The 12,202-nt window shown below is 42.1% G+C and overlaps 1 protein-coding gene across 1 annotated transcript; it reads right to left on the bottom strand.

Moving 5' to 3' along the window:
• Positions 1-10,859: 10,859 nt before the first annotated feature.
• LOC147724421 (uncharacterized) lies at positions 10,860-11,534 on the bottom strand. The gene has a single exon (XM_086918045.1). It carries the CDS (start codon positions 11,532-11,534, stop codon positions 10,860-10,862), a length of 675 nt encoding a protein of 224 aa, XP_086774171.1.
• Positions 11,535-12,202: the final 668 nt, after the last annotated feature.

Genomic DNA, 12,202 nt, shown 5'->3' with positions numbered 1-12,202 from the left:
CCTATTCTTATCTCTAATCATAGTATAAGGTGATCCCAAAGCTGCTAGAACTGATATGTTCTTACCACCCACAGTTATCTCACATTCTGGCATCTCTAAAGGGTCTGTATCTACACTTCCATCCTTCTGTATGCTGGAAAGAATCCTTGTTATCTCAGCGAGATAATTCACATTTTGTTGTTTTGGTGCACAACAAACTCTGGCATAATGGCCTTTTTTACCACAAATCTTGCACATTGCATACCTTGCAAAACATCCTGGACTATTTGTCCAATGTCCCTCACTACCACATCTGAAGCATTTAGGATTGCCACTCCTGGTATCATTCTAAGGATACTTTTTCTTTTCATCTACCTTATCCATTTCATTGTTTACAGAATTGGAATTCTTTTCATTATATTTTTTACCTGGTTTGTCTGTCGTGGAGACATCATTAATTGATGCATCTCGATAGGTGGACGTCTCTTTACTTAATTCAACTTTACTTTTATCATTCCGCATCTCCTGTACCCACATATTAGTGTTTTCCATTCCCTCAATAATGGAAACCACGTCTTTTAAATTAGGATTTTTGCTTAAAAGCTTTTCCTGTACTTTTGTGTTATTTGTACATCTAACAATTTGATCTCTGATAAAAGAATCAGTCAAATGTTTGAATTCACAAGTTCTAGCTTAAGTCTTAAGGGCAGCTACATAACTAGAAATGTTCTCAGATTTACCCTGAACTCTTGAAAAAAACTTCATGTCGTTCTAACACAACATTAATATGTGAACCAAAATCTTTTTCAAGCATTAAAACTGACATGTCATACAAATAAGCAGGTTCCCCAGCCTCATTTCCGATCTCAATTAAATCTAAACTCTCATAGATGCATCTCCCTTCAATACCTAAGTTGTGTAAAAGGATCGTTTGTTTGCGACAAGCAGAGAATTTTTCACCACCAATTGCAATGAGATAAGAATCAAAAATGTTCTTCCATCTCTTCCAGGGCAAAACAGGCTCAGCCTTTTCTGATAAAAAATGTGGGGGTTCAGAAGATGTCGACATTGTAATTACTTAAATATTAACAAACTCTAAAGTAAAATCTCAAGATGTATATGCGTGAAAATTGAAATCAGTTTGCTAAGAAAGATACAACAAAATGTGTGTAAATCACAATGCATATATAGAAGTTAATTCCTAGAGACTACACAAGTTGTCAAACAATGTATTTGCAAATTTGAGTTATTCAAATGGCAAACAAAAAATGTCAAAGTTGTTATTACAAATTAACACTTAAAAATGTAATATATATATATATATATATATATATATATATATATATATATATATATCCTCTAGAATAAAAATTCATTAAATAACAATGCCAGCTGAAGAATGTGTGTGTATCAATATATATATATATATATATATATATATATATATATATATATATATATATATATATATATATATATCCTCTAGAATAAAAACTCATTAAATAACAATGCCAGCTGAAGAATGTGTGTGTATCACAGTGTACACATAAGGTTTCCTCAATGAAATCCGTGTTTTTATGTGAAATTACTATTTTGTCCACACTCTCATTGAATTAACGAAGACGATAAATGTCGTTCCTGGAAAGTTTTTCAAGAGAAATAATAATAATGTAAGAATTTGAGCTCCGCTTGAGATATTTAAAGTTGAAACTTTAAAAATGATACCTCAATGTCACACTCAATCGTTAATCTTCAACTTGAAATAAAGCTTGTGAAAAACAGTGTTACCACATTGCTCCTCACGGTCAACAATGGAAGAAAATAAAATACAAGTAAAATGGCCGCTAAGTTGTTCACGTTAGTGCGTCACAACGTTGTAGACGTTTCCGAATGCTTCCGAGCAGGTTGGCCGTCTAGATGATTGTAGACGCTCTAGATGCACGTGATCGTCGAGCTGAGTCTACGTCATCACTTGCATGAAGACAGGCGAACAGTGCACATGCCTCGCACAGTGTCCGGACCAAGAGCTTCATACCAGGAAACACTCAAAACTAGTAGCAAACCTCCGTTCGCTCCGTTGCATATGTTGAACGATATTGCCTCCCGTCGTCTCTCCAATATTGCTTGAAGAAATTAAAAAATTGGAAGGAAATTTTGAAATTCGCGTGAGTTCTTCTTTTTGTAAAATCTTCTGTGTAGGGTTGTTGAATCCTTGCTTAGATAGCCTTTTTACCTCGTCGCCAGTGTTTTAAGGAAGCTCCAACACAATCAAGTAGAAATTGGAGGTTTATTCCAGTAGTATAAATACAACCCTCACAGGTGCAATCCAGCTTCAAACTGCCAGAGTGATAGATCATAAAATGCTTCATGTATTACATAGAGAGAGTTCTCAAGCAATATTCCTGATTAAGAACATAACAATGGGGTATGTAGCTGGTGGTGAATGTTGGAAAACACTGTCACAAATATATTACCAGGGCCTTGTGTGGTAGTGAACTGTCATTTACAAACAGCAGTTTTGTGCCATTGAAATGACAATGTTGCACAGACATGCAGTTTTACAGATAAAACAATATAGCACACCAACAAAAATGTATGCAAACTGGGTTTAAGAAAGTATTTATAATTTGCACGTTACCAAGTACAGTGTCTTGATTTGTTTTGATACCATTATATACTTTGTTTCCCTCACACTTCAAAAATGTGCTTCATTTCTGGTTTCTTAACTGCTATGTTTTGAAATTTGTGTACTGTTGTCTTACAGGTATTTAAATGTGTGAGAAAAAAATGACATCCTATAGCCTTTCCTTTCATACCCCCTTCACCCAGCAAAATTGTCAGAAACTTCACTACAAAATCCTCTCACCTTGCAGTCAGAGAAAGACAAGTAAAAACAAGGCTTTGTGTTAAAAGAATGAGCAGCAATTTATCTGAAAACATCCTGACATTTGACCTTAGTCTTTGAACACATAGCGAATATGACATGGTAAAAAACAAAATGTAAAGGCATCTTCATTGCTCATTCTCTTTCTGAGCTCCAGCATGGTTATTTTGGGGGTCCCACTGCACACCTACTTGCAGCGCCCATGCCCATGAGCCCTTTTTAATGAGTCAAAGCCCGCCTGTGACGTGGGCTGCCGGGAAAAGTTCACATGAACCACACCAAAAAAAATGGAATATTTACCGCTAATGCGACCAGAGCATCACTTTTTCTGATGCTCGGGTGGCATTGCTTTCTACCCCATATTTACAATGTGGTGTTAAGCCACTTAACATGGCTTAACGCCACCTTGTAAATATACCCCTTGCCACAGCAGTCCGCTGCAGCAAAGGGACAAGCAATGGGTATTACAGTGGAACCGGGGTTCCACTGTAACACCCTTTGCTTTTTGACGCTGCCCCATATTTACAAGGATTAGGGCAGTGCCAAATACTAAGGATGGTATATGAGGAGAAAATATTATTTTCTCCTTGTATTGTGCTCTTTCTATGTGTGCTGCATTCTGCAGCACACATAGAAACTGCTAATTGCCTTTAAAGATTGTTTACGTGCAGGAAGGTATCCCTTACACATCACAATAGCCCCTGCAGTGCAAGGGTGCCTCCACTGGCGTTAGGCAGGTTTTTTAGTGCCAGTGCTAGGGGAAACACAGGGGTACATGGTATTTTTGTAAGTATGGCGCATCCCATGCCCTTAAAAATATGTCGGAGAGCGGCGTTACCAATTTTGGAGTAACAACACGCTACAACATTTTATTGTAAATATCCCCCAAAGTCTATGCTTTCATGCAGGGTCATGATTCACAGAGTGATTCAAGGACTGCTCCTATTTTTGATTCTACAACCGTGGGGCTGGTGTGGTAAGTGCAAATGGAGGATTAGGGCATTTTAATCACTTGCTTTATTTGAAATTTGATGGTAATTTCATGGACAGATTGTTTCAAGGATTAGGTAGGTGGTCTGAGATCACTGTCGGACTCAGAAAATTTGAAAATACACTATTCATATATTTTTGCATCCTAATCTTTTGCACAACAACAAAAGCTTAGGGGCTGATTACTGTGGCAAAGGGATAAGGACCGCCCGACAAGTAGCCTGTTTTGCATTGAGGTTTGTGCTGTGACCCAGAAAAGGGCTGCAGCACAAGACTCAATGCAAAAAGCCATGTTTAGAAACATCCCTGCATCATATGCCAGGGACTATGACCCATAGCGGAGGCCCAAGGGTAACAGAGGCCCTGCTAGGGGCCCCCAAACTTGCTTTCCATCTTCCTTTAAATGGCAGTTGGACTGCCATGAAAAGGAAGAGAGAAAGGGATATCCTAGGCCCTATGGCGCTGCCAATGCAGGCATCGCCTCCATTGCAGGAAATAGGAATCCGACCGCCATCCTGATGGGATCTTTGATCCTGTCGGGGGCGGTGGTCCTACCACCCACCTCCGATTCTGACCGGCTGCATTGTAATGCCATGGTCGGACTGATGCCCTAGATGGTGGGCGGACTGCCACCAATGGCCTGTTGGTGGCAGTCTGTCCGCCATCGTAATGAGGGCCTTCATCTTACTAGCTATAAGCACCAAGTGTAACACTATGTGGATGAAAGTTTGGCAACAAAAAGGGTGTGGAGTCACGAGGGGAGGAGCCAGTCAAGACTGGTGCAGTCACAAATAGCAGACTGATATTCAATGTATATATATATATATATATATATATATATATATATATATATATATATATATATATATATATATATATATATATATATATATATATATATTTTATTTTTATTTTTTTTTAAACTCTGCTACAAAGAAATTGCCAATAACAAGAAATGTGACAATAAATCTGTTCTGTTTTAATTGATTTAAAATGCTGCATTTTAAAATATCTACAGGGTTAAGGCGCCTGTGGCAGGGAGCTTTATGTGTCCAGTAAATCTCAGGGAATAATAATAATGGTACAATAACTCTGGTTGTTAATGCACTTGCTGGAGAGATCTATGTTTTGTCTAGTCACAGTTTTGACTCATAAAGCAGCATAGAGGTTTAATGTATCTCCTACAAAGCACATTGTATAACATGCAGATGATAGATTTTTCTTTTATGTTGCTAGGTATGTGGATTACTTCTTTTGACACAGATAGGGCCTCATTACGAGGCCGGTCAGACCGCCTTCCGCAGACCTGTCGTTGGCAGTAAGACCTCTGCTGTACTGTTGGGAGCAGTCGGCCCGACCGTCGATTTACAATGTATGCAAATAGGAATTTTTCCGAGCTTCGTGGTTCCTTCAACTCCGACAGGAAATTACGACACACTGGTGTAGAAAGGACCAATGGAGGCCGTTGGAGAGTGGAAAGACTCACAAACTGACAGCCAAATTATGTTGCGCCATTTTGATGATGTAATCATCACAATTCAACTGGATCATCAAAGCGGGCAGAAAAGGAGGAAGAGGAGGGTCAAACTCACCTGTACACAGCTCTGCACATCCTATGCCACAATGGAGCCCATTGCACACGTCCTGCTGCTGCTCTACCTGCTCAACGCCCATGATAATACACACTGTCATGGACGCAACCAGCGGTGAGTCTCACACATACCCCTGTACAGTCAGTCCACAACCAATTGATGCCCCATTATGGACAAGCATGGGTGGAGCTTGCTCAGTATAAGTGGGGTGGTGGTGTGAGCAACTTATTCCCAACTCTGGGAAATCTTTCAAATACATATTGGATGATAAACAGGATGGGAGGGTGCCTGGAGGGACAGTTGACAGAGCAGTAGTTAAGACTAGCATATCAGGACTTCAATTGGTCGGGGGTCTGACAGTGATTACCACCTGAAGGCCGAAAAAGATTATGTAGAGACAGATACCATCGCATTCTCCATATTTGCCCTCATCCTCAGGGTGCTACATTAAGTCAGCTCTGCAGAAGAACATCTATGGCAGATGTAACTGCAAAGACACTATCAATACTCCATTCCCAGTGTTGGCAGCTAAGTACAGAGGCACTATCATAATTCAATGCAATGATGCCACATTTGTCATGCCTAATAACTAATGCTACTAACACCCTTTGGAAAATCCATCTGTCCTCACTACATATATGTGCAATGCAACTCCTAGTATCACATACCTTGATGTTTAGCAATGACATAAGGAGGTCAAATTATTTATCATCTTTGAAGCTTGTGTACTGATGTGTGCATAACTATTGTCACAAAACAGTCCCTCCTCATTAATGATATAGCAATCAACTTCTGTAACACCCTCACATTGTTCATAAGCTAGGTCCTATTGTCACATCGAACAGACATCAGTATAGATGTCTCGGGCAGATAAAACACCCTTCTACTGTGAAAGCACTGAAATGGGCCTTCACACATCACCCACATGAAAAAGGAAAGACAGGTAATAGGGATTCCCAAACCCCATTGTGTCAAGCATTCAAAGACCACATTGTAAAGACTCCCTCCAGAAATGGGTTAATCAAACCAGAGGCACCCATGACGGGGGAATAGCCAATACCACAGTCCATATTGCATCTGCCTCAGTCTTCATGTACAAAGGGCCTGTGGCATGAGGTTAAGCCGGGATGAACAATTGTCTCCCAAACTGGCATGCACATATGCCTATTGTGTTAGTGCAAGTCCTTAGAACTATATATGTAGCAGCAACAGCAGTTGTCAGGCATCCACTATATTTTTTTGAAAGAACACACATGTAAAGTGTTACTTGTGCATCCAAAGTACCAAATAGGTATTACAATACAATACCCCCCCATGTGTGGAACTACAAATACCAACTTGAAACACATCAAACGCATATCTGCAAGTCCAAACACAAGGACATTGTCCAAGGCAAGCTACAATTCTTACCATAGCAGATACCACACAAAGCAAGGTCTGCCCCAATATTAACTCTTCCCACATACACATCCATTGACCCTGGACCCTCGGCCTCTGTAACTCCATTACTTGTCCCAATGTCTGACTTTACTTACTACTGCAAATAGATCAGCTATCATGGCCAAACAAACACAACTGTAGACACATAACCCAAATAATCCAATGACAACCATTTATTTCGGTAGCAATGGCAGGACAAAAGGTCATCATCAACAAGAAAGTGTTTATTGCAGACAAGAAAGTTCCATTGTAAAACAAAGGCCAATGGCCAGTCCAATGTTTTAAATGCTGTCCTGCACATTGCTGTGCCACATACATGCCTTCCAGGACACTGCCAGAGAAACCTCCCCAGGAAATGCCATCTAGCGGGCAGGCCAGGCACCTCAATGATGTCACTTGGGTGGGCGGGAGTTGGGATTTGGAGTGTTTGGTTGGTCTTTGGGAGGCAAGCTCATCAGCGTCCATCCGCGCCTGGACTGCGCCTTGAGCCAGGACCCCTGGTTGTCCCGTAAAAGACTTCATTAAGCCCCTCACCTACTCTAAATGCCAGCTTCTTGGGCTACAGAAGCAGGGAGATTTCCATTGCTATACCATAACCCTGGAAGCTGATACATCCAGTCAGTTGCATGAGTACCCCACTTGTAACCTTCAGTTCCATCTGGCCAATACTTGCCATATCCCACCGAGGATTCCTCTCTCCTCTCTACCCCCTTGGAGATGACCTTCTTTGGCTATCTCCTTAATGCCAGATCCCTTATTAAAAACAAAGTGGAGTTTTGTGACTTTGTCTCTCTTCAAAAGCCTGACTGGGTTTTTATCACTGAGACCTGGGCCAGGGACTGCTCCAGACCTGACCTGGTCGATGCAATCCTTCCGGGATATGCATTATCATGTTTCAATAGGGTAGGGAGAATGGGTGGGAGGTTAGGAATTCTGTTCAAAGATTCCTACTCCTGCCACACTGAGCCGTTAACTTTATCTTCTGATCCCTATCAAGTGATATCCTCTTCTTTAAAAATACGTTCTACAGAAAGGTTTGCAGGGATTCTAACCTCCCGTCCCCCTGGCCAAGACCATGGTTTAGTCAGGATTTTACTAATCGCATATAAACCTTACTTGGCGAAATTATTGTGACGCCCATGGGTGACTTTAATTTTCACTTGTTTAAGTCCTTATGTAAAGACTCTCAGACTCTTTGAGAAGCTGTGGCATGCTGTGGTTTCCCTCATTTAGTAAAACAACTCTGCTCGTGAGGCGGGACACATTTTGGATGGTATCTTTTCGAATGACTGCCATCTTGTGGCAATGGAGCCTCTTAATCTCTCCTGGTCAGATCATTATGCTGTCCCTTTTTCTCTTTTGATCCCTCTACCATATAAATCTTTGAATAAGGGAACATAAAGGTAGTAAAAAGGAATTTCAGCCATATTAATAAGGATATTCTCCTCAAAACTCTTAGTAATCTTCATTGGATTAATCAATCTGATGCCAATTTGGCATCTATAGAGTTTTCCAATTGGCTGCTAACAGCTATTGATTCCTTGCTCCCCTCAAGGAGCACTATGCAGGCAGAAAAAAGACTACAACCCCTTTTTTTCAGAGAGGGTAAGGAAGCTTAGACAATTTTACAGTCATCAAGAAAGGATTTGGCGCCAATATTTCGACCCGACCGAAAGAGACCTTCATAAACAAAAATTAGTCTGATACAAAACTGCTATTAAAGAGGAAAAATCTATCAGATCCTCTAGGGAACTTTTCAGTGTAATTAACTCTCTCTCCTCTTCTTTGATTTCTGCCTATACAGATAGCTCTCAGGATCTCTGCGACAAAATGGCTGCATATTTTCATTCGAAAATTTCAGAAATATATTCCTTCCTGGACAATCTCAACTCAGAGTTGTCCAATACAGTTCCTACTACTAGCCTGCTCTCTTTAACTCTCCTATACTCCATGAGGGGGTAGATAAGTATTTGCCTTCCTTCCCCCCTTATCTGAGGAGCACATGGATTGCCTTCGAGGCGGAATCGCTTCCAGATCCCCTCTGGACCCTGCCCTCTAAAGATCATGAAATTAGGAAGGGAGATTATTGTCCCTAACCTTTCCTCCATGCTCAATGTAGCTATTTAATCAGGACAGTACCCTCTTACTTGGTAAAATGCGGTGGTCAAACGATTATTAAAAAGGCTACTTTAAATCCCTCTGAATTAAAAAATTATCGGCCTATATTTCTGTTGCCCGTCCCTGCAAAAATCTTGGAAAAGTATCTAAATTTTCATCTTAGCTCCTACTTGGAAAAAGATAATTTGTTTGATGGCTCTAGGAGTGGCCATAGCCCAGACACTGCTTTAACCCCTGCAATAAACAACATCCGCATTCAAAATGATGCTGGGTACACATCTCTACTAATTCTCCTAGACTTAACCGTGGCCTTTTATACCATCTCACCCTCAAGGTTGGTTGGCGTCTCAAAGAAATTGGGGCCACAGGCTCCACTTTGATGCTTCTGTCCTCTTTTCTTACTGATCGGTCACAAAAAGTAAAATTGGATCAATGCTACTCTGATGTCACTCACACCTTCTGTGGAGCCCCACCAGGTTCTTTATTGAGCCCAACCCTGTTTAACATCTATGTCGCCCCTTTGGCCAAAGTTATTAGATCTTTTGGGCTGGAGGCTTTGTCCTACGCGGATGACATACAAATTACTGTGCTAATCACCAGCAGCAATTTTAAAAGCGGCAGCAAATTTTAAAAGCGGCATGCGGGCTGTGGCCTCCTGGATGGTAGATAACTATGTTCCAATTAATGGAGAAAAACAGAAGTATTGATTTTTGGGAGCATACAATCTATATGGTCCCAGTCTTGATGGCCTGAAATGCTCAGCCCATGCCCCTGTCCAGCTCCAACTGAAAAGAATCTTGGTGTCATTGTTGACTGCTCTCTTTTCTTTGACGCCGAGATCAACAGAAGGGTTTCCATCTGTTTTGGCATCATCAGGGTCTTGAGGAAGATCTTTCTATGTCTCTCCTTTTCCTCTCGGAAACAGGCAGTTGTTGCGCGGGGCTTTTCCAGATTGGATTATTGTAATGCCCTCTATCTGGACATCAATAAGGGATCCATTCACAAACTGCAGCTTGTACAGAAAGCAGCGGCTAGACTTGTGATGGATCTTCCTAAATTCCACCCTGCTTCGGCATCTATTCGCAAGTTGCAATGGCTTCCTCTAGGCTAGAGAATTTTGTTCAATGCCCTTTGCCTCGTCCACAAAGCTCTTCATAATTTTGGCTCCGAAGGTATCAGTAGGCTTTTTCAATGTTATGTTCCTACCAAACAATGACAATCTGCCAGTGAAAACTGGCTGGTAGTTCCCAGGTTCGGAAGAAACCAGGTGTGGGGGGAGGGCTTTTTCCGTTGCTGCCTCTAAGATTTGGAATACTCTTCCGCTATCGATCTCTGGACAAGACTCTCATTCTCTGTTCCATAAGGCCCTAAAATCGTGTCTCTTCACTACTTAATTGTTAGGTTCCCTTCTGTGCCTTCTGCGACCATAGGCTCTATCCGCAGCACCTTGACGCCTTTGGGCAAAGTTTTCACTTTATAAGACTAATATTCATTCATTCATTCATTCATTCATTCATTCATTCATTCATTCAGGGTGGGTATCAGAATGGGAAGTGCTGGGTTGGGCTGAGGGAGGGCTATACTTGGAATGGTGAGGTAGTTACGGGTGTAGGCTGGGGGAGCAGCAGTTTCTTTGATCTTTTTTGTTTTTGAGGATTTGGGATGAGGAGGGGAAGAGGGATGTTGGGTTTTGGGAGGGGTGGTTCTGTTTGGGAATTTTGACCTCTCTTTTTACTTTATATTTTGGTTGGGGTAGAAGGGATAGAGATGAGTAAGGGTGGGAAACCAGACCTAGGTTTGGGAGGCGGCTGGACAGCTGTGGCAGGGAAGAGGTGAAGGGAAGTAAGGCAGCCTTGTTAGGGAGATGGAGGAGGAGGTGAGAAAAGGGGTGGGCTTTTGGATTTAGAGGGATGTGAGGTCTGAGTTGTGGCTGTGTGTCCTTGTGTCCCTGAGTCTGATGTATGTTTTGCTGTGGAATGTGTCTGGTCTGTAGCAATGTCTGATGGTGTTGTGGTGTCTGGGTGTGTGATGTGGGCAGATGCAGTGCCTGGTGGTGTGGTGTCCTGCTGAATGTCAGTGGGTGCAGTGGTGCTGGGTGCAAGTTCCTTGGGAGTGAATGCATGCCTGTGTTTTTCCTTATGTTTGTGTGTGCTGTATGTGGATGTTGAAGTGGATGCATGTTTATGTGTGCGTGTGCTTAGGGCAGGTTTGTGAGTACGAATTGTGGAAGGGGAGGAGGCAGGGGGTGGGGTGGAAACTTGGAAATGGTAGAAGGATGCCGTGAGTGTGGAAGCCAGAGCATGAAAAAATCTCTGCAGGGCAGACATGTCAGCGTTAATGTCCTCCAGGTAGAAGACCATCTGCATCAGCTGTGGGCCCTGCACCTTGATTGCATCCAGCACTGTACTCTGAAACACAGAGATCTGCCTTGGGATGTCAATGGCCTCCACACTCAGTGTTGCATAGGAGATTGGGGCAGAGGTGCCTGGAGAGAAGGAGACTCCCCTTTTCTTATTAGTTCGGCAGCCCATGGTGGCGATCCCTGGACTGCCAGACTGGCGTATTACAACTACGGTGGTGAGACCACCACAGGGCTGCTGCAACTACCGTGGATCCCTGACCCCGCGGTGGTGGAGCAGCGGTGTGAGGCTGTAATATGCTGGTGGTGCTGCTGTGGCACCGCCAAACATATTACGAGTTTCCTCACTGCAACCCTTTTTTCATGGCGGTGAACTCCATGTCACAATGAAACTCGGGTCGGAAAAAATTCAGAAAAATGAATTGTGTAACTATGAGACAACTGCTCTAAATTCAAAAACATCATGCAAATAATTATAAAAGTGCTCAGTTTACCTGAAACAAATGGGCTGATCACTTATAATCAGTTCATCAATCAGTGCTCCATAAACAAAAACAAGTGTGCCAAGTGTGTTCATTATTATTATACAACACATATAAATAATGGATGCAGACACAGTGGGTAGGGTCACTGAACTGTCCACGAGCTTGTGCGCTTGGACCCTTTTATTGGCATGGTCACCTGACCGGTGATGCATGTAATGAATTGATGTGGGGTGGGAGTAAAAGCCTGCCCTCTGGGAGTGGCTGGTAAAACACAATAATGTGTCCAGTAGGACACTACATTCCTCCCACACTTTATTAAAAACAAAAACGAGTCCAACCTACAGAAATAACACAA

Source organism: Lissotriton vulgaris, chromosome 4_1 (genome assembly GCF_964263255.1).
Source record: "Lissotriton vulgaris chromosome 4_1, aLisVul1.2, whole genome shotgun sequence".
NCBI classification, from domain to species: domain Eukaryota; kingdom Metazoa; phylum Chordata; class Amphibia; order Caudata; family Salamandridae; genus Lissotriton; species Lissotriton vulgaris.
The sequence above is the reverse complement of the archived record's forward strand: the minus strand, read 5'-3'. Positions and strand labels throughout refer to the sequence as shown.

Excerpts from the sequence above, each read along its gene's own strand:
- LOC147724421 (XM_086918045.1), bottom strand. The coding sequence starts at position 11,534 with ATGGGCTGCCGAACTAATAAGAAAAGGGGAGTCTCCTTCTCTCCAGGC.